General features: G+C 42.8%; 1 protein-coding gene across 2 annotated transcripts; it reads left to right on the top strand.

Moving 5' to 3' along the window:
* Nucleotides 1-360: 360 nt before the first annotated feature.
* On the top strand, nucleotides 361-19,765 carry EEF1AKMT2 (EEF1A lysine methyltransferase 2). 2 transcript variants are annotated; one of them, XM_084841529.1, is made up of 6 exons: nucleotides 361-511; nucleotides 4,415-4,480; nucleotides 5,059-5,173; nucleotides 6,676-6,783; nucleotides 8,222-8,438; nucleotides 13,403-19,765. In XM_084841529.1, exons 1-6 carry the CDS (start codon nucleotides 459-461, stop codon nucleotides 13,498-13,500), a joined length of 657 nt encoding a protein of 218 aa, XP_084697655.1. In that variant the 5' UTR covers nucleotides 361-458; the 3' UTR covers nucleotides 13,501-19,765. The 2 variants fall into 2 exon arrangements, with proteins under 2 accessions (XP_084697655.1, XP_084697656.1); XM_084841530.1 differs by lacking the exon at nucleotides 4,415-4,480.
* The last annotated feature ends 1,785 nt before the right edge of the window (nucleotides 19,766-21,550 follow it).

The raw sequence follows: 21,550 nt of genomic DNA on the forward strand, positions 1-21,550 counted from the left end.
CAAGCTGAGGGGAGAAAGGCCAACCTCAGCGGCCGAAGGTTAGGGAGCCGCCACCGACCGCAGAGGATTAGTCACTTGCACTGCGCATGACAGGATTTGGAGCGCGGTCACCTTTTATTTTTCATAACTGGGGGCAGCCCTTCCCTTGTCCGCCAATAGGAAATCTCCTCCTACTCGTTCCAATGAGCTTTAAATCGGTCCCTCCTTTCCAGAGGAGAGATGACGTAACTTTGGCAGGGAGGGACCTTTCTCGGATCCTTCCCCCCCCCCCATTGTACCCTCGGAAACAGCTGCTGGTTCCCATCGCACGCTCTTAACCCACAGGAAGAGGTCGAAGGCGCAGCGAGGAAACGGTCCTCCAGAAGCCTAGAGGGGCAAATCCAGAGCAGGCCCAGCGCCGCTTTCTTCTGTAATTACACCCAGGTCTGTCCAGAGTTTCAGGCTCTCACCGGCAGGCAATGAGCGGCGGGCAGGAGGAATTCGAGCCGTCGGCGCTGGGCACCAAAGAGCAGTGAGTGCGCAACGTGGGGCCGGGCTGGAGTCTGCAGTGGACTCAGGGCGCAATCCTGTGCCTGTTTAGACAGCATGGCTGGCTGGGGGATGCTGGGAGTTGTAGGACTTCTTTCTGTCTAGACGTGCACAGGATTGCGCCCTGAGTCACTGTCAGCCTTTCCCCGACCTGGTGTCCTCCAGATGTCTTCGGATTTCAGTTCCCATCAGCCAGCATGGCTCATGTTCAAGAATGCTGGTCCAGAGCATCTGCATGAGGGCAACACTTTGGGGAAGGCTGCACTATTTATTTATTTATTTATTTATTACATTTTTACACTCCCCAATAGCTGAACCGCTCTCTGGGCGGTTCACAGTTAAAACCATAAAACACAAGACAATAAAATGCACATGATAAAATACAATCCAAACGTTTAAAACCACAATATAAAAATAGGCAGAAGGTAGCAGTGGTAGAGCACCTTTGCATTCAGAAGGCCCCAAAGTTCAGTCTCCAGGTAGGGCAGGAAAAACTCCTGTCTGAATTCCTGGAGAGCTGCAGCCAGTCGGTGTTGACAATACTGGGCTAGATGGACCAATGGGCTGACTCGGTATAAGGCAGCTTCCTACCCTATGTTCACCTTCTGTTTGTGACATTATAGCCTAGTTGCAGAAGTTAAGTAGGAATCTTGATTCTCAGACTTATACAGCTGTCTGAGGTTTAATGTGAGGAGGAGCTAAGGGCTCTGTTTGTGGCGGATGACTCTATACTTGATTGAAAGCTGAAACTTAAATATTGTATCAAAACCTTTTTCTAGTTGCATCTAATAAGTATGTCAAAATAACATTGTCTTAAACAGCATTTTCGACAAAAACTGTTCCTTTTTAGAAGCATCCTGCTCCCTGTTTTTTATGTTTTGTTCTTCATTGATTGGGGAATGGGGAATATAAAATGTTTCCTCTTATGATGTCTTGCTGTATGATTTAAAAAACAAAACAAAAACAAACTCAAGCAAGCTCAGATGTTGTTGGTGCTGGGAGTTGTAGGCCTTTTCTCTGTCTAAGCATGCATAGGATTGTGCCCTAAGAGAGCAATCCTATGGCTACTAGACACTGTCTAGAGGGCCATAGGATTTTTCGATTCTGAGGAACTACACTCCCCTCCCCCTTATAGCTAGCACAGTTTCTCTGCACCAGCTGCTTCTCCATTCTCACAAACAGAGCACAGAGAGGGCAAAAAGTGGGGTGGCCCAGGGGGCGGGGCAGAGACTGTGGAAGCCTATACCAGGGTTCCTATGTGCCATGCAGCCTTCTCCCCTCCTGCTGCGATGGCCCTGGCTAGATGCAGGAAGTCGCATGTCTAGCCAAAAATGCAGGACAGCCGGAAGACAGGTTTCCTTCTGTGCTTCAGCCATTCTGCATTGGATAGCCGTCAGTCTTCGAGTTCGGAGGCTGATGTCTATCTCCATAGGATTGTGCTCTAAATGTGGCACAAGGTGGAAAGAATAAGTATTGTTTGCATGTTTGCTTACATAGCACTGTGCTTTTTTTATATCAACCCCATGAATTAATTCTGAACAAGCTTGCTTGTTGAATTAAACCTTTAATTGATTGATCTTAGCCTGTTTATTAAGTTAATACAAGTTTGTAGCCCTAAGTGGCCTCTAGAACATGTAAAGCAATAGTGTCACCCTAAGGGCATGTGCAGAGTTCATTTTCCTCAGAAATGAGTAATGAATACACCAAGGATTAGGGAGGGAGGATTCCAGGTAAGGTGTTGTGGCTTTCAGGCAGGCTTGAGCCTTGGTATTTCTCATTTTAGAAACTAAACACATCTATTTTCCCAGAGGAGAGCCAGCCTTTTTGTTTGCAAATGTTAATTCACTTACTATATACACCTTTAGAATTGCTTAGTACTAAATGCTGAGCTAAAATAGAAACTGGCCAGGTGCATACAAATGATTTTCTGTCACAACTCTTTAAAAGGCCAAGGTGGCAATTGTCTCTGTGTGCTTGGAACCTAATCCTTCAAGTTATCCCTTTTGTGGCACCAACTTTTACTAGCCTTGCTGGTCTCGTAAAATATGAAAAAGCTGCTTTTAGATAGCAATAACATCAGTTCTTGACTCCTGCAGTTCTGAGCTGTGGCCAGTCTATGCTGTTGACAAGAGAATGCAGGCCAGTCTGCACATCTGACACCTCAAGCTCACCTTAAGAGCATCCTGTGGGAAAACATATTTGCCATACTAGGCCGCTTCCCGCACCCCACTAGGCTGCAGTTCTATATATACTTACCTGGGAGTAAGTCCCACTGTGTTAACAGAGCTTTATTTATTTAGTTATTTATTTAATAATCTGTGTTCCCACCCAAAAATGGTGCTCAAGGCATCTAACAATAAAACCAGATTTAAAATGAAGTTTTAATTAAACAAAAATAAATAAAAACACAATAAAAGAAATAGCAGCAATTAAACCCCTTTCGGTAAAAGACTAACTTACATGCTGAAGGTCTGCCTTAAATGAAAACACCACTACCTGCCAGCAGAAGGACAACAGATAGGGGGCCAACCTAGGGAGCAACCAATGTTCCCTCAGCATTGAGTCTCAGAGCTTTGGGAAGGCCCTCTCTTACATCTCCACCAAACAGGCCTCTGATGGCGGTGGTACTAAGAGAAGTGCCTCCCCTGAAGATCTTAGAACCCAGGCAGGCTCGTATGGAAGGAGGAGGTTTTTCAGATAGCCCAGTTCTAAACCGTATTGGGCTTTATAGGTCATAATCAGCACTTTGAAACAGACCTGTAGCCAATAAAGCTGTCGTAACAGTTACACTTCCTGTAACTGGTCCCAGTCCACTGTCTGGCCATAGCATTCTGGACTAGCTGAAGTTTCTGAACACTTCTCAAAGGTAGCTCCACATAGAGCATGTTGCAGTAGTTCAAATGGGATGTAACTGGGGCCAGATCAGACATCTTTAGAAATGGGCACAGTTGGCACACTACCCTCAGCTGTGCAACTGCACTCCTGGCCATTGCTGAGACCTGGGCATCCAGGGCCGAATTCAGGAGTATATCCAGTCTGCGAGCCTGTGATTTCAGGGGGAGTGTAACCCCATCCAGCACAGAGTGAGCCCCTATTCCCCGATCTGCCTTTCGACTAAGTAGGAGCACCTCTGTCTTGCCTGGATTAACATCTGACACTGATTTAGAGCTAGACCAGCTTCCTTAGATTTAGATTGAAAGGAGAGAGAGTTGGGTGTCATCAGTGGTGACATGTATAAGATTGCTCTAAAACGCTTATATTTGTTAGGCCTGTAATAATCAGTATATTTGATGCTGCTGTTGGTTAGTTTGGGTTTTTAGATAGTTCACATGATCAAACAAGTCACTATGGTGTGTTTAAATTGCTGGATTGACTGGCCTAATGCCACATGCCATTAGCTTAATTGTAGTGTTGTCCAAACCTGGGCAGCATGGCTTGTTTAAGAGAGAAACAAGCCAGTGATTTAAATAAGCCACAATGGTTTGTCTTGATTGTGCAAACTGGTTTAACATATTTATGGATTGGGTTTTAATGTCTACATTTTTTTTTGTTTTTTATTTGAAGTTTTGTAAGCCACCTTGAAGAAAATTGTAAGATGTGGTATAATAACAAAATTAAATGTGAAGTGCAGTCCTATCTATCCTTACTCGTAAGTCCTGCTGTGATCAGTGGAGCTTACTCCTAATTTGATGTGCTTACTCCTAGTATGGACCTGATTAAATTTAGGATTGGCTGTAGGTAGAGATAAAGTAAAGGGTGGGCTTATGACTTTTCTGGGAACAGGGCAGGCCATGCTTCCTTAGGTAGTTCCTTCTCCCAGTTGGGGGAACTAACAGATGCAAAGTCTTTGCTCTGTTAATGTCCATATTCTTTTCTATCCCTATAGCTGGGATGCAGCATATGAACAAGAATTACAAAATTTTAAAGAAAGTGGCAATACTGGTGAGATCTGGCAAGTATCAATAACAGCATGACATGCTTCAGTAAATGCTTGTACATTATTTTCTTTCTAAAAGTGCATGTAATAAAATAAAATTGTACATCTGCTCTTTTGCTTAGAGTACTGGTAATGTGATACAGAGGTTTTTGTGAAAAAATGCCAGCTCTTGTCTGGGTGAAACCTGTTGCAAATTAAAATGGCTAATTATCATCTGACATCTGTTTTTTTATGTGGGAAATGAATTGCTGACTACAGTTTGCTTGGTAGAGGCCAAATGTTCATATCCCTGACATTTGCCAAAAATTAAATAAGAGGTACAGGCAAAGATGCACTGCTGCTTTGTGTTTCTATAGAAAATGTGTTTTAAAAGACCAGCAACCTCTCATCTTCTGTAACACTAACCCAGCAGGTTTCAGAGCCATCCATTCATTTAAAAAATTGAGCTAAACAAACTGGTAATGTAATCTCGGGAGATTGATGCGTTGATGCTGACTTAATGTGGATGCATTGCATGAGATTGATCAAGTTTGTTTGCCTTTGCTTTGCATAGCTTAATGGAGTTAGTTACCTGAAACTTTGTTTCTGATTAGGTTCGGCGAAGAGAGCATGACTCGTTTAATTAGATGGATAGAAAAACAAAAGATACCCCTGGACAGCTCTGTGCTTGACATTGGAACAGGAAATGGTGTTTTGCTGGTTGAATTGGTTGGTATTTGTAAAAACCGTGCATTTTGATGCAAAATCTAAAGCTAGGAACCAAGCAAGCAAAAGCTGAGAATTGGCTGAAACACTGATTAAAATGCAGGACAGTCCATTAACATCCAGTGGTCCATCTCCAACTATTATTTGAATTCATTTTGAATCTTCAATGTGAACAGGAGAACATCAGTCCTGATATAATTCAGTTGCATAAAATCATGGTCTAGAAGTTTGTTACAGTCAAAAGAAGGAGCTTTGAATCTCCAAATCCTATGTAGATAAAAGAGCTTGTGAACATTTCTGAAAAGCTGCCTCTGACAAATACTGGCTGAATTGGTATCCTGATTGGATCCTAATCCTGATACAGTCTTATCTCTTGGCTAAAGCAGGAGAAGGGAACTGTCCAGATGTTGTCGGACTGCAACTCCCATTACAATTGACCATTGGCCATGCTGATAGGGGCTGATAGGACATGGAGTCCAACAACAGCTGGAAGGCCACAGGTTCCTCACCCCCCAAAATTATTCTACAGCTAGTTCTAGTGTAATCTTCTCAATATATTGATTGTATGGTATGTTTCATTACTTTCTTGGAAGAAGAGTGAATAGCATGTCCATATTCGAGAGACATGGTCCAGTCTCATAGTGTTTTTTAACTGTTCTATGCTTATAAAAAGAAGCATAATAAAATCAGCTGCACTTTAATTGAGACTACCTAAAAATGGCTTCATGTGTTACACTGAAATGGTGCTTTACATTGTATTCCCAGTGTAATGTATGTAATGGGGGACTTGTACATCTTCCTTTATAGTTTGATGTGTTATCTGTACCTATATCTAGTATCCATGCATCTCTTGTTGGAAAGGTTTTTATTTATTTATTACATTTATATCCCGCCTTTTTTCCTCATTTAAGGAGCCCAAGGCGGCATACATAATCCTCCTCCTCTCCATTTTGTCCTCACAACAACAACCCTGTGAGGTGGGTTGGGCTGAGAGTCTGTGTCTGGCCCAAAGTCACCCAGTGAGCTTCCATGGCTGAGTGGGGACTAGAACCCGGATCTCCCGACTCCCAGTCCAACACTGTAGCCACTGTGGCACCAGTAATGTGAAAAATGGATTCACTCATGCAACCATTTTTACTGTGTCAGCCTCTTTAAAGTATCCTAATCTCAGTCAATTTATGAAAATCATAAATGTGTTGATTGCAATTATGCCCTGATGTAGCAATTGGGAGTTTTTCCATTGGTTAATAGAACCTTTAATCTGAAAGTTTTCCAACTCATGAAATAATCCTTCTATAATTTGGTATAGTTTGCTGACATTCTTATGTTCCAATCTTACATAGACTGCCATAAATGCCATGGAAGCCAATTGGTAAACCAAATAAGGGCACAATCCTATGCATGGGAATGCTGGGAGTTGTAGGACTTCCTTCTGTCTAAGCATGCATAGGATTGTGACCTAAATGTGTTTAAGACTTAGTGGGCTTTTATTTTCCTCTCTTTAGGCCAAATCCGGTTACACCAACCTTACAGGAGTTGACTACTCTCCTTCTGCAGTGCAACTTTCAAAAAAAATAATGGAGAAAGAACAGCTGCCTCATGTTAAATTGCAGGTGAGTCTTCATAGGGAATGGGGGAAGTGCAGAAAAGGGCAACCAAAGTGGTCAAGGGGGTTATGGAGGATTTTCCCCAAGGGAAAAGGATAAAAGCACTGGGGGCTATTTAGTTGAGGAAGTAAATGACTTAGGGTGGACATGATAAGAAGTGTATAGAAATTAGGTATGGTGTGGTGAAAGGGAGGATAGCAGAAAGAAACCTTTTTCTCCCTCTCTCATAATGCTAAAACCAGTGAATTTGATAGGCAGTAGATCCAGAACATTCATTGGGCTGGATCCAGACTAAGTTAGTTCTGCTTAGGGGTAGGAGTTGTGCCTTCCAGATGTGTTGGATTACAAGGTTGAGTAAAGGTGAACTGGATGAACCTTTGGTCTGATCTAGGAAGGTTCTTCTTAATCCCCACTCAGCCTTGAAATTCATTGAGGCTGCAATCCAATATCCACTGACCTGGGAGTAAGCTCCATTGAACTCAATGGTGCTTACTTCTGTGTGGGATTGCAGTGTAAAAAATTTGGTTAGGGAATAATCTTGTGGTTCCAAGGACCATTGGATTCTTCGGTGTCCCCCCTCTGAAGCTGTAGACACTGCTATGACCTTGGAAGGCGAACTCTGGAATCTGATCCTGTCCCCTCACAGCCGCTGTGGAAAGAACCACACCAGCTACATTCTGAGGTCACAAGAGCGGCCTTGGAGAACTTGAGAGAGGTCGAAAAGGGGGTGTTCCAGGGGGCAGGGTGGGGAGAGGAATGGCCAGGATACAAGGAATCCTATGCTCTCTTCAGCTCCAGCCCCATGCCTGCCAGCATACCTCCTCTAGATGGGCTCAGAGGCCTGTCTAAAGAGAAAAGGCAGAAAAAAGGAGGACAGAGGCAAAAATTGCCTCTGTTGCTTGTCCTGCCCTGCTGGCGGCAGCAGGGCATTGGATACTTGGAAGCCTCCAAGATTAGAGGCTTCCCTCTGACAAGAGCACAACCCATGGGATTGCACCCATAAAATATTTTAAAAGGTCTGTTGTCTGATAGGGTGTACCACGTTAGTCAAAAATATTTTAATCAACTGAATTTAACTGACTAAATATTGCAGCTCTATCATCTTTACAATTTACCATGTTTTGTAGGCTTTTCAAGTTGGAGAAAATCCCTAGAAATGACTGAGATTTCTAACCAATGTTTTGTCTTAAGCTTCGGGGCAGGTTACAATCAATAATCCAAATTAGATTTAAAAAATAGAATCTGCTAAAAGTACATAAAATACATAATAAAATGTTGACTAAACAGAACGAAAATATCCCTAAATGCCTGTCTAAAGAAAAGTGTTACACCTTTTCGTTTTTAGTATGACTCTAGCAACGCATAGGTATAGCAGTCCTGACTTGTTAAAGTATTAAGTAGAGATTGCACTAAAAAGTTTAACAACTATAACTACCTTGTACAGGTAGAAGATATTTTAAATTCCTCTGATGAATTATCAGATTTTCATGTTTGCATCGATAAAGGGACTTTTGATGCCATCAGTCTGAACCCAGAAAATGCAGCAGAGAAAAGGAAGCAATATGTGCAAGTCGTGCACAGAGTGTTGAGACCAGGAGGCTTTTTCCTCATAACATCTTGTAATTGGACCAGGGAGGAGCTGTGCAAGGAATTCAGTGAAGGTGTGTGTTTGGCTTGCAATTCCATATATCTAGTTCAGAATGTGTTCCTGTGCTTTTTGTGTCTTCCACATGTCAGAATTGCTTGGTAGAAGTGCACGCCTCTGTTTGCATTTCACACATTAAGGCACTACTAGTGAGGGATCTTTAGGTCTTCAGTCTTAACCAACATTGAACTAGGCTCTGCACAACATGAGGAACTAATTATGTAGGAAAAACAACCACTGCAAAGTTGTTCTAGAGAGTACACAGTATGTTCAGTTATATGTGAATTTCTGTGAAGGTATACTATTTTTGAAAGGACACAAAGTTCAGTGATGGCTGTAAGCACCTAATTGGCTTTTAATCTTCCTAACTAGTCCTGTCAAAAGTATTTTGGCAGCTCAGGTGTTTCAAGTTTGAGGGCAAAGTTTATAGGCTTTTGAAAATGTGCTACTGCCAGTATCAGGAGCAGTAAGCCTATGTACACCAGTTGCAGGGAAACGTGGGCGGGAAGGTGCTGTTGCACTTGTGTCCTGCTTGTGGTTTCCTGGTCGACAGCTGATGGGCTACTGTGTGAACAGAATGCTGGACTAGATGGACCCATGGTCTGATGCAGCATGGCTCTTTGTATGTTCTTAGGAAATCAAGCACTGGTACAGTTGCTTTTTTTTATAACCCAGTTGTGTTACTGGTTTGCTATATGCATTGTGCTTGGTTTTTCTGAATTATTATACAGTGCCTGTTCATTTTCTAAACATTATGGTTGTGATCCAGAGAAGGGACATTTACACACTGGAGTTCTTCAAAGTGTGTGCATAGACAAAGCTTTGCTTGACATTTTCACCACAGCTGTTTCCATAATGCCAGAGAGATAAGCTGCTTTTTAAATTGAAATGCAACATGTCTCTTTGGCAGTGAAAATGTTGATGACTTACAAGAGCGAGTAAATCTTCGTCTGCATGTGCAGCTTTAACATGTTAAAATGTCGCATCTCTGGATCCTAGCACACAATTATAAGCTTGAAACCCAGGAGCAGTAGACCAATAATCCTCCATGGAAAAGGACAAATGAACTGTGGAGAGTGGGATTTCTAGCAATGAATCTGTAGTTTCTTCAGAATCTCTCATTTTTTCAAAAGAATATGTTTCTGATTGTCACTGTAAAAAAAAAAAAAAGCATGTAAAGTGTTTCTGCTTGAATATTCAGAAATCAAATGCACTTTCAGCAGTCTTCCTGCTAACGTGAGGCAGACTGTTAAAATACATCCTATTCTCCTTGACCCACATTTTTCCATAGCATCATATATCTCCTTTCTCTTTATTGCCTGTGTGGGGAAAAATATAATGTAAACTCATTATTGCTACAAAAATTAAGAAGATAAATTAAGCAAGTCTAAATTTTCAGACACTAAATAGGATTTAAGCTTTCTGATCCCCAAACAGTTAAAAAAAATATTTCCTGGCTCCAAGACTACTGATTTCATATATATCACACATATGCCATCTGAAATTGGAATTAATGGCATGATGTTGTTGTTGTTGTTCAGTCGTTAAGTCGTGTCCGACTCTTCGTGACCCCATGGACCATAGCACGCCAGGCCTTCCTGTCCTTCGCTCTCTCCCAGAGCATGCTCAAGTTCATATTCATTGCATTGGTGATGCTATCTAGCCATCTCATCCTCTGCTGTCCCCTTCTCCTTTTGCCTTCAGTCTTTCCCAGCATCAGGGTCTTTTCCAGGGACTTGTCTCTTCGCATTAGGTGGCCAAAATATTTGAGCTTCAGTTTCAGTATCTGTCCTTCCAATGAGCAGTCAGGGTTGATTTCCTTTAAGATGGACTGATTGGACCTCCTTGCAGTCCAGGGGACTCGTAAGAGTCTTCTCCAGCACCACAGTTAGAAGGCATCAATTCTTCGGCACTCAGCCTTCCTTATAGTCCAGCTCTCACAGCCATACATTACTACTGGGAAAACCATAGCTTTGATTATGCGGACCGTTGTCGGCAAGGTGATGTCTCTGCTTCTTACTCTGCTGTCTAGGTTTGCCATAGCTTTCCTCCCAAGGAGCAAGTGTCTTTTAATTTCATGGCTACAGTCACCGTCTGCGGTGATCTTGGAGCCCAAGAAAATACAATCTGTCACTGCTTCCATTTCTTCCCCTTCTATATGCCAGGAAGTGATGGGGCCAGACGCCATGATCTTAGCTTTTTTAATGTTGAGTTTCAAACCAGCTTTTGCACTCTCCACTTTCACCCTCAACAAGAGGCTCTTTAGATCCCCTTCGCATTCTGCCATTAGGGTGGTATCATCTGCGTATCTGAGGTTGTTGATAATTCTCCCAGCAATCTTAATTCCGACCTGTGATTCATCCAACCCGGCGTTTCTCATGATGTACTCTGCATATAAGTTAAATAAGCAGGGTGACAATATGCAGCCTTGTCGTACTCCTTTCCCAATTTTGAACCACTCGGTTGTTCCATGTCCGGTTCTTACTGTTGCTTCTTGACCCTCGTACAGGTTTCTCAGGAGACAGGTAAGGTGGTCTGGTACTCCCATCTCTTTAAGAATTTGCCAGAGTTTGTTGTGATCCACACAATCAAAGGCTTTAGCATAGTCAATGAAGCAGAAATAGACATTTTTCTGGAATTCTCTTGCTTTCGCCATGATCCAGCAAATGTTGGCGATTTGATCTCTAGTTCCTCTGCCTCTTCGGAACCCGGCTTGTACTTCTGGTAGTTCTTAGTTCACATACTCCTGAAGCCTAGCTTGTAGGATTTTGAGCATAACCTTGCTGGCGTGTGAAATGAGCGCAATTGTACAGTAGTTTGAACACTCTTTGGCATTGCCCTTCTTTGGAATTGGAATGTAAACTGACCTTTCCCGGTCTTGTGGCCACTGCTGAATGTTCCAAATTTGTTGGCATACTGCGTGCAGCACTTTAACAGCATCATCTTTTAGGATCTTAAATAGCTCGGTTGGAATACTGTCATCTCCGCTAGCTTTGTTGCTAGTAATGCTTCCTAAGGCCCACTTGATTTCACTCTCGAGGATGTCCGGCTCAAGTTCAGTGACCGCACTATCATGGCTATCAGGGACATTAAGATCTTTTCTGTATAGTTCTTCTGTGTATTCTTTCCACCTCTTCTTAATCTCATCTGCTTCTGTAAGGTCCCTGCCTTCTTTGTCTTATATCATGCCCATCTTTGCACAAAATGTTCCCTTGATATCTCCGATTTTCTTGAAGAGATCTCTAGTCTTTCCCATTCTGTAGTTTTCCTCGATTTCTTTGCATTGTTCATTTGAGAAGGCCTTCTTGTCTCTCCTTGCTATTCTCTGGAACTCTGCATTCAGTTGGATATATCTTCCCCTTTCTCCTTTGCTTTTCGTTTCCCTTCTTTCCTCAGCTACTTGTAAAGCCTCATCAGACAGCCACTTTGCTTTCTTGCATTTCTTTTTCTTTGGGATGGATTGAGTTGCTGCCTCCTGAACAATGTTACGGACCTCTGTCCATAGTTCCTCAGGCACTGTGTCTATCAGGTCTAATCCCTTAAATCTATTTGTCACCTCCACTGTATATTCATAAGGGATATGATTTAGGCCATACCTGAATGGTTTAGTGGTTTTCCCTACGTTCTTCAATTTAAGCCAAAATTTTGCAAGAAGCAGCTCATGATCTGAGCCACAGTCAGCTCCAGGTCTTGTTTTTACTGACTGTATAGAGCGTCTCCATCTTTGGCTACAAAGTACATAATCAATCTGATTTCGATATTGACCATCTGGTGATGTCCATGTGTAGAGTTGCCTCTTGTGCTGTTGGAAAAGAGTGTTTGCTATGATCAGCGTGTTCTCTTGGCAAAACTCTATTAGCCTTTGTCCTGCTTCATTTTGTACACCAAGGCCATGCTTGCCTGTTATCCCGGTGATTTCTTGACTTCCTATTTTAGCATTCCAATCCCCTATGATGAAAAGGACATCTTTTTGTGGTGTTAGTTCTAGAAGGTGTTGTAGGTCTTCACAGAACCGATCAAGCTCAGCTTCTTCGGCCTCAGTGGTTGGGGCAGAGACTTGAATTACTGTGATGTTGAATGGTTTGCCTTGGATTCGTACTGAGATCATTCTATTGTTTTTGAGATTGTACCCCAGGACTGCTTTTCCCACCCTTTTGTTGACTATGAGTGCTACTGCATTTCTTCTAAGGGATTCTTGCCCACAGTAGTAGATACAATGGTCACCTGAATTAAATTCGCCCATGCTTGTCCATTTTAGTTCCCTGACTCCCAAGATGTTCGATGTTCAATCTTGCCATCTCATGTTTGACCACCTCCAGCTTACCTTGATTCATTGATCTGACATTCCAAGTTCCTAAACAATATTGTTCTTTACAGCATCGGATTTTCTTTTCACCACCAGACACATCCACAGCTGAGTGTCCTTTCGGCTTTGGCCCAGCCGGTTCACTCTTTCTGGTGCTACTTGGAAATTCCCTCTGCTCTTCCCCAGTAGTATATTGGACACCTTCCAACCTGAGGGGCTCATCTTCCGGTGTCATATCTTTTAGCCTTGTGATACGTTCCATGGGGTTTTTTTGGCAAGAATACTGGAGTGGGTTGCCATTTCCTTCTCCAGTGAACCACATTTTGTCAGAACTCTCTGCCATGACCTGTCCGTCTTGGGTGGCCCTGCACGGCATAGCTTATGGCTTCACTGAGTTGCGCAAGCCCCTTCGCCACAACAAGGCAGTGATCCATGAAGGGGTAATGGCATGATAGCATCCCATTATCTGTCTTTAATCAATATGAGGAATAAACTTTAGCTAAGTGGTATTGGTCAGCAATATAAAATTCCCACTTTTATTTAAAAAAAAAACCCTGCAGAGGTTGCTGACATGTGTGTGCTGTATTTGAATTAATATCAGAATTTAAAAGGATTTTCAATAAGAGTATAAGTTGATTGCTTCAAAATGAAAGTATCTTACTTTTCTTGGGCAGGATTTCTTCTCCTGGAGGAACTGCCAACGCCCACATTCTGCTTTGGAGGAAGAACTGGAAAAAATGTAACTGCTTTGGTTTTCCAACAGAAAACATAAGTTTTCTATACTGGGTGAACTTTTGATGGAAGACTCCCTGACTTGAATTCTGAATTTCATTGACAAATGATATAAAACAGGATTATAAAATGAAATACAAGTTTTAGAGAGTTTAAAAGTGTATGCAAATTTGGTTTCTTTGAAGCAAACTTTATTACAGGTATATTGTATGAATGTAACTAAAGAAAAACATTTTTCTAAGAATAAAATAGCTAGATACTATCTTTTGCATTTGAAATCTAAGGTATCTTTTATTATGTTATGGTGGACTTGAAAAAATTGGATGAATCTTGATGACATTTGTCATGTTTGGTATTGTGTATTAAGGCAGGTGGAAGTGAAATTGCTGTTCTTTAGAAATGTGACAGATTGCCTGATATAACTTCTTGGATGACTAAAAGACTATATGTATTAACATTTGAAAATGTGTGTGCATGCTGAGATCTAAAGGAGGGGGAAGATGGCACTGTTCACTAAAGGTTAAAATGCTTTACAAAGGTATAAATGATTATATATTGAAGTTATACAAGAGCCATTTCAGGTGACAGTTCTAAAAGATAGGAGCCAAATGGCAATTGATGGTGTCACTTTCTCCCTCTGATGCAGCTGGGTAGAGTTAGTGTAGGTGAATGTAGTTCTAACTAATGTAGTTAATAGCTGCAGTTTAATTTATGTAGAAATAAGATTAGCAACCACAAGCTTGGTTGTGATTTAGAAATGGAATGCTAAATTTGAGAATTTTCTTTCATTGATTTCAGACAAAGCAGAATTTGCAGGGTCTTAAACAGTGTTGGTTGAACATTGCCTCTAATCTATGTTGATAAATACTGTGAAAATTCTAGTTTTACACTGCATTTTTGGAACTGCATTCTTTTAAGTGCTTTCACTTCAGTGTGTTTTTATTAGTTTGTACAGCTTAGAACAACCTTCCCCAACCTGATGGCGGCCAGATATTTTGGACTACAATTCCAATTCCTGATAATTGATCATGCTGGTTGGGGCTGATGGAACTTGTAGTTCACAACATTTGGAGGGCACCAGGTTGGGGGAGGATGACTTTGACTCTAGCATAAAAACATTACATACAAACTGTTGATTCAAGACAGTCTTTCCAATTGTGTTTGGCTCTTCTGCAAACTAAATGCAGGTTTAAATTACATAACATCAATAAATAGATGTAGGCATCAAGCCTGATAACCTAGGAATGATCATACTAATCACTTCCCACCTGCTCTTTATTTTATGTTTCTGAGATTATGATAATACAGCTGCCTTGAGGGAACACAGCCATTTTTTCTCCCTTAGGTCTAAATATGTACACACATTTTCAAATAGCAATAAATATGGTATTTTAGTCATTCAAGAAGTTCTGTCAGGCAATCTGTCATACTTCTAGACAACAGCAATTTCTCTTGTGCCTGTCAATGGTATTTTATGGGAAACTTAATTTCAGCTGGAGAAGATGGATTTTGGGAGTCACTAAGGAAACTGAATAGGAGCTTCTACAATCTTTTTCCATCTTGGCGCTCTCCTCTTCTCTCTACCTCATCCTGCCTTGGGTTCAATTTGTAATGTGTAATATAGAGGTCCTATGTGATCCTGCTAGGAGTTGTTTGGATAATCCTCCATATTCTATACTAGGAATGGTCCCTAGGCCAGAGCTCAGTGCCCCAAGCAATTTTATCTGGTCTATGTTGTCCCTGCCTAGTGTGCTTAAAATATTTATCACACTTTAAGAAAAGCATAGAGCCACTTCCATCTGTGTTTTGAGGTGATCTTTCAGGAAAGACATTTATTTCTGAGGTAACCCTCCTTTTCCCCCACTAATTCCTGGTCTGATATCATCTGAACACAGCAAATCCCTTACTATTGGGTGATGTCAGCTTTATCATAGAGCCTGACTGTCTGTGGGGGAGGATCAAATTGTTCTGGCCCTCAGACAAATATCAGGAGAATAGAGTATCTGAAGCATATATCTATATGGCATTGCGGCTGACTACCATTTTGAACACCATCCAGAGGCTTCAGGTGGGGTAGCAATGCTTTTTTAAAAGGATAATATTTACAATAACTAGCAATGCTAACTTTATAGTATGTGATGAAAAGCGACCCAAAACTTCATCCCTGCTTTGTAGAAATTGTTATGTAAGCTATACTTTTTTTTATTATTTTTTTGCCGCTAGAAAATGTATATATGGGCACAAACAGACCTGTGTGGGTGAAGGAGATTCACTGCTTCTGTTTTGTTGCACAGCCCAGGGTGAGAGATGAACATCAGAGGAGCACATGCTTTCCCCAACTGTGGAAAGTGTAGAGGATGACACTGACTTTGGCAGATTGTGGGAGCTATTTGTACATTAGGATGATCTTATTCTTGAATGTTCTTGTAAATGGCACATTAGATGGACAAAGTTGGTGGTATGTTAGAACACTGGCCAACAAGAAATAATGGTTCTGTTCTGCATTAGACCTACTGGTTTTCTGTTTATCTTCACCCACAGAAACAATGCTATGACTCCTTCAGGGGAAGTGCCCTTTTCATTACAGATTATTTTCTTTTGGCCAGTGTTCCAAGATACTATGCTATATAGTGAAACTGCAAGTGAGAAATTTTGTAATAAGAGCTGAAATCCCACTTTTTTTTTTAAGTCAATGAAACAGCTTTTTCTCACCTTGGCATGATGCAAGTTAACAAAAGGATCTGTGGACCAATGATAGCTTTCTTTTGTAGGATCATAAAACCTCATTCACACTGGTTCCTGAATCTTCTGGCATTTTAATTCTGAAGCAGTACACAGTCCTATTGGCAAAAAATTAACACTGGAATGAATCTGGTTATTGATCAGCAGATGAAGCTCATGCTCCTTTGCCTGCAACTGTTAAATGGGCCATGTTTTTAAAGGTTAATCATGAGTTTGCCTTTTAATTATCTCCGAAAGGGACAGTTCTGCAAAGCATGATATGCTCTTGACATCCTCACCAGATCCAGACATGGAGAATAATCCAGACAAGAGCCAGGAATTCTTCGTAAACTCAATCCCAATAATTGGGAGGCAGGAATGGATTTTTTAAAATGGAAAATGGTCAAACTACTTAAAGAATTCTGAACACACACAAAAATTTAAAAAAATAAGGAAATTGGACATTATAAAACCTGCTTTCATTAGGATTTACAAGACACGAGTGATTAAAAAACATCTTTCATTCAACCTGCCTTGCATTATTAAGATGAACTGGATGAAGTTAATCTTTCCTGTATGTGGTATTTGGTACAGCACCAACATAGGATGAAGGGCCTGTGTCAGGCGGTTACTATTGTCTTTATATAGGGATAACATCTCCAGGCTTCTGGTCTGCTTGGTTTCCAGTTTTGAATGTTTGTCCAGAATGATGGGCTCTAGGGACAAGTTGGGGATTCTGATAGTATATTGACTTACTGGTGTCTAGCAGTTTACCTGTCTGACCTGACTGAGGTTGAGTTGGTGCTGAGGATTCCCAGGATGGCAGCTCTGGGGAACCTCAACATCCATGCCAAGGTTTCTTTGGCTCAGGACTTCATGGGTTCCATGACAACCATAATGCTGTCCCAAAATGTCAGCATATGTAGAAGAACACACTCTTGACTTGGTTTTACTAGCATGACAAGAGGGTGGTCCTCTGATGGGGTGGGGGTGGATCATGTCATGGTCAGATTAGGTAGTGGACCTATTAGGATGATTTGTCTCAGGATGCTGATGGAATCGTATGGATTCCGGAAAGTGCTTGGAACTTTTTGGTCAACACAGCTAGTGCTCCTGTTGAAACTCTGATTACTCTGTTGAATCCTGAGATAAGTCAGACAATTGGCACAATAATTTCTAAGCATGGTCTTCTGCTGGGCAGAGCCTGAGCAGTAACCTGGTTTCCTGGAGAGCTGAATACTATGAAGCAGGCAGGGAGGCAACTTGAACATGTGCTGGAAAATGCACAGTAAGTTTGACCAAACACAGATAATAGCTCATTATTTGGCTTCCTGTGACTTTTGGATCTTCACTATACTCTCTAGCAGAACTTTCCCAAGTGGTTTGGACCCTTGTCCAAGTCGGCCCAGCAAGAGTTGTGAAAGAACCTTCAGAGTTTGTAAGGATAAAATTGTTTATGTTCACTGTGACCTGGATACCATGATTAGGTCAGTTCAGTCTGTGGATGTATCCAGAGTCCTGTCTAGTCCCATGTTATTGGATTCATTTCAGTTGTTGCAGCCAGAGTGTGTGGTCTTGATCCATTTCAATTGAGTTTTGGGCCTGGTTTTGGCACAGAAATGGTCTTGGTCACTCTGGCTTATGCTGGAAAAGGGATGTGAAGTATGGAGGGAGTTTGAACCTGTTGATTCTTCTAGATTTCTTGGCAGGTTTTGATACCATTGACCATGATATCTTTCTGAATAGCCTGTCTAAATTAGGGACTGGAGACACTGCATTGTGCTGGTGGCGTTCCTGTTTAGACAGCCAATTCCAAAACATGGTCCTGGGGAACTTCTGTGTAGCCCCATGGCACAGTTGAGAGAGATCATCCAGGGTTTTAGAGTTGTATGTTATCAATGTGGTGATGACACACACATCTGTCTCCTTAACATCAGACTCAAGCAAGATGGTGGAAGTGCTGGACTGGTGTCTGGGTTTGGTAATGGACTGAATGAAGGCCAATAAACAATCCAGACAAGGTGAAGGTGTTGTTGGTGCCTGGTTCATGTGTAGGAGAAGGTGGCATTCAGCCTGTTCTACATGGGATTGCATTCTCCCTGAAGGATCAGGTTGATCTATGTCCATGGTCTTCACTGCAAGGCCCGCAAGCCATATGTGGCTTGCAGAGACTCCAAGTGCGGCTTCTCCCCCCCGCATCTCTCCTTGCTGCATCTGACAGAGCTCCTTCCTGTCCCAACAGCCACAGTGCTTGACGCATTGCTCTACAAGGACCCTACTGCTAGTCCTTTGTTGCTGGCCCCTTTATTTCACCGCCTGCCCTGCCTGCCAGCTACTTAACCACCTCCTCCGCAGCTGGCTGCCCTGCTTCCCAGAGAAAGTCACTGCAGGATGACAAGGTGTGTGTGTATCTCTCTCCTCTCTCAGTAGCCAGGAGCTGCCCCGCTGGGTTGCAATTGTTTCTTCCCTTCCTGTCCACAGTGTGGTGCGAGAGACCCACGATTAGCATCTTCCCAGTTTCCCCACCCTTCCCTCTTCCCTAAAATACTATTACAGCTCAAGTCTATGCATGTAGACTCAGAAATAAATCCCATTGGATTCAATGAGTCTTACTTCCAAGTAATTGTGCATAAGGATTGCAATCCTAGTAGCTCAGTTGTGATAGACCCACTCGCATTTATTTATTTATTTATTTCTATACCGCCCAATAGCTGAAGCTGTCTGGGCAGTGCACAAAAATTAAAACCAAGGAGCACACAATAAAACAATATAAAATATATAAAACATTAAAACCACAGTATAACAATACAACCAGACTAAAACCAGAATGAAACCTAGCAGCAGGGGAGCAATTTAAAATACAGATTTAAAGCAGCAAAGCTAAAAGTCTAGAAAGCTAAAATGCCTGGGGAAATAAAAAGGTCTTCACCTGGCACTGGAAGGAATACAATGTAGGTGCCAGGCAAACCTTGCTAGCGAGCTCATTCCACAGCCCGGTGCCACAGCAGAAAAGGCCCTCCTCCTGTAGCCACCCGCCTCACTTCCTTTGGCAGGGGCTCACGGAGAAGGGCCGCTGACGATCTTACAGTCCGGGCAGGCACATATGGGAGGAGGCGATCCTTCAGATAACCTGGCCCCAAGCTGTTAAGGGCTTTAAATGTTAATACCAGCACTTTGAATTGGGCCCAGAAATGGACTGGCAGCCAGTGCAGCTGGAAAAGTACTGGCATAATATGAGCTCGCAGGCCAGTCCCTGTTAACAATCTTGCTGCCCTATTTTGGACCAGCTGAAGTTTCCGGACCATTTTCAAAGGCAGCCCCACGTATAACGCATTGCAGTAATCCAGACGAGAAGTTATCAGAGCATGGATAACTGTAGCTAGGCTATCTCTGTCCAGATAAGGGCGTAGTTGGTATACCAGCCTAAGCTGATAAAAAGTGCTCCATGCCACTGAGTTCACCTGTGCCTCAAGTGACGGTTCTGGATCCAAAAGCACCCCCAAACTATGAATGTGATCCTTTAGGGGGAGTGCAACCCCTTCCAGAACAGGTTGAATATCACCTAGCCAGGCAGACAAACCACCCACTAACAGTACCTCTGTCTTGTCTGGATTGAGTTTCAGTTTATTAGCCCTCATCCAGTCCATTACCGTGCCCAGGCACTGATTCAGAACAGCCACTGCCTCACCTGGGTTTGATGAGAAAGAGGTAGAGCTGGGTGTCATCCGCATATTGATGGCACCTCAGCCCACACCTCCGGATAACCTCCCCCAGCGGTTTCATGTAGATGTTAAACAGCATGGGGAATAAAATAGAGCCCTGTGGAACCCCATGGCACAATTGCCATGGCACAGAGCAATAATCCCCCAGCACCACCTTCTGGAATCGGCCATCCAAGTAGGAGTGGAACCACTGCAGTGCCTCCAACTCCCAAACCAGACAACCTATCCAGATGGATACCATGGTCAATGATATCAAAAGCCACTGAGAGGTCCAGGAGAATCAACAGGGTCGCACTCCCCCTGTCCCTCTCCTGGCAGAGGTCATCCCACAGGGCGACCAAGGCAGTTTCCGTTCCAAAACCAGGCCTCAAGCCCGATTGAAATGGATCTAGATAATCTGTTTCATTCAAGAGTGCCTGGAGCTGTCCTACAACCACCTGCTCAAGCACCTTGCCCAGGAAGGGGATGTTGGCCACTGGCCTATAATTGTTAACATCCTCTGGGTCCAGGTTAGTCTTTTTCAGGAGTAGTCTGATTACTGCCTCTTTTAAAGCGGCCGGCACCACTCCTTCTCTCAAGGAGGAATTTACAACCTCCTGGACCCAGCCGGAATCCCCTCCTTATTTGATTTAATAAGCCATGAAGGGCAAGGGTCAAGCACACAAGTGGTCGATCGGACTTGGCCAAGCACCTTGTCCACATCCTCAGGCCTCAATAACTGAAACTCATCCAATAAAACTGAACCAGATGGTGCTCTGAACGCCTCTACCAAAGGAACTGCATCAATCGTGGTGTCATGGCAAATCTGAGTGACTTTATCTTCAAAGTGCTGTGCAAACTCATCACAGCATGCAACCAAGGGTTCCACAGTCTCTTTCCCTGGCCCAGAATGTAACAAGCGGCGAACCACTCGGAAAAGCTCCGCTGGACAACTGAGAAGATGCAATGCTGGTGGAAAATAACTATCTCTGTGCCATCCTCACCACCACAGAGTAGGCTCGATAGTGAGCTCTTACCTATGTTCGGTCAGACTCAGCATGAGTTTTCCTCCACCTGCGTTCTAGCTGTCTCCCCTCTTTCTTCATTGCCCTCAGCTTAGGTGCATACTAAGGAGCTGGCTGGGCTCTGCACAGAGGGAGAGGGTGCTGTGGTGCGATTGTGTCAACCGCCCAAGTTATCTCTGTATTCCACAGAGCGACCTGGGCTTCAACAGGAGCCCCGGCCATACCAGCAGGAAAATCTCCCAGAGCCCTCTGGAATCCATCGGAATCCATTAGCCTCCAGGGCGGACCATTTTTGCGTGGGGGCGGGGTGGAGGGAGAGGTGAATGCTCATCTGGGGGAATAGACACAACAAGTGTGTTGGTGGATGGAGGATTTTGCCTTCAAAGGCTGTGGTGTTGGGTTTTTCCATTTCTACTCATTTTGTTTTGAGGGAGGTCTCTGGGGCTTGCCTTAATGGACTTCAGAGTATATGTACAGCCTCAGAAGTTGCATCTCTCTCATTTTTTATGTTACCTTTTAGCAATTGTTGGGCACAGTAAGAAGAAGGCTAGGATGTTTTTACTTTTCTTTTTTTAACAATGTTGGGATTTATGCCTCCATTGGTTTGGCAAATCATAGGTCAGTGTACGTTTCTAGAGAAGGC

The sequence above is a fragment of the Heloderma suspectum genome, chromosome 3, assembly GCF_057233095.1.
Source record: "Heloderma suspectum isolate Gila_16-S chromosome 3, 16-S_ref, whole genome shotgun sequence".
Classification (NCBI taxonomy): Eukaryota; Metazoa; Chordata; class Lepidosauria; order Squamata; family Helodermatidae; genus Heloderma; species Heloderma suspectum.

Bases quoted from the DNA above. Each gene is read 5' to 3' on its own strand.
- EEF1AKMT2 (XM_084841529.1), top strand. From the start codon at position 459: ATGAGCGGCGGGCAGGAGGAATTCGAGCCGTCGGCGCTGGGCACCAAA. The intron at 512-4,414 runs GTGAGTGCGCAA...CTATCCCTATAG, and splicing joins GCGCTGGGCACCAAAGAGCA to CTGGGATGCAGCATATGAAC. The intron at 8,439-13,402 runs GTGTGTGTTTGG...TTTCTTGGGCAG, and splicing joins GTGCAAGGAATTCAGTGAAG to GATTTCTTCTCCTGGAGGAA.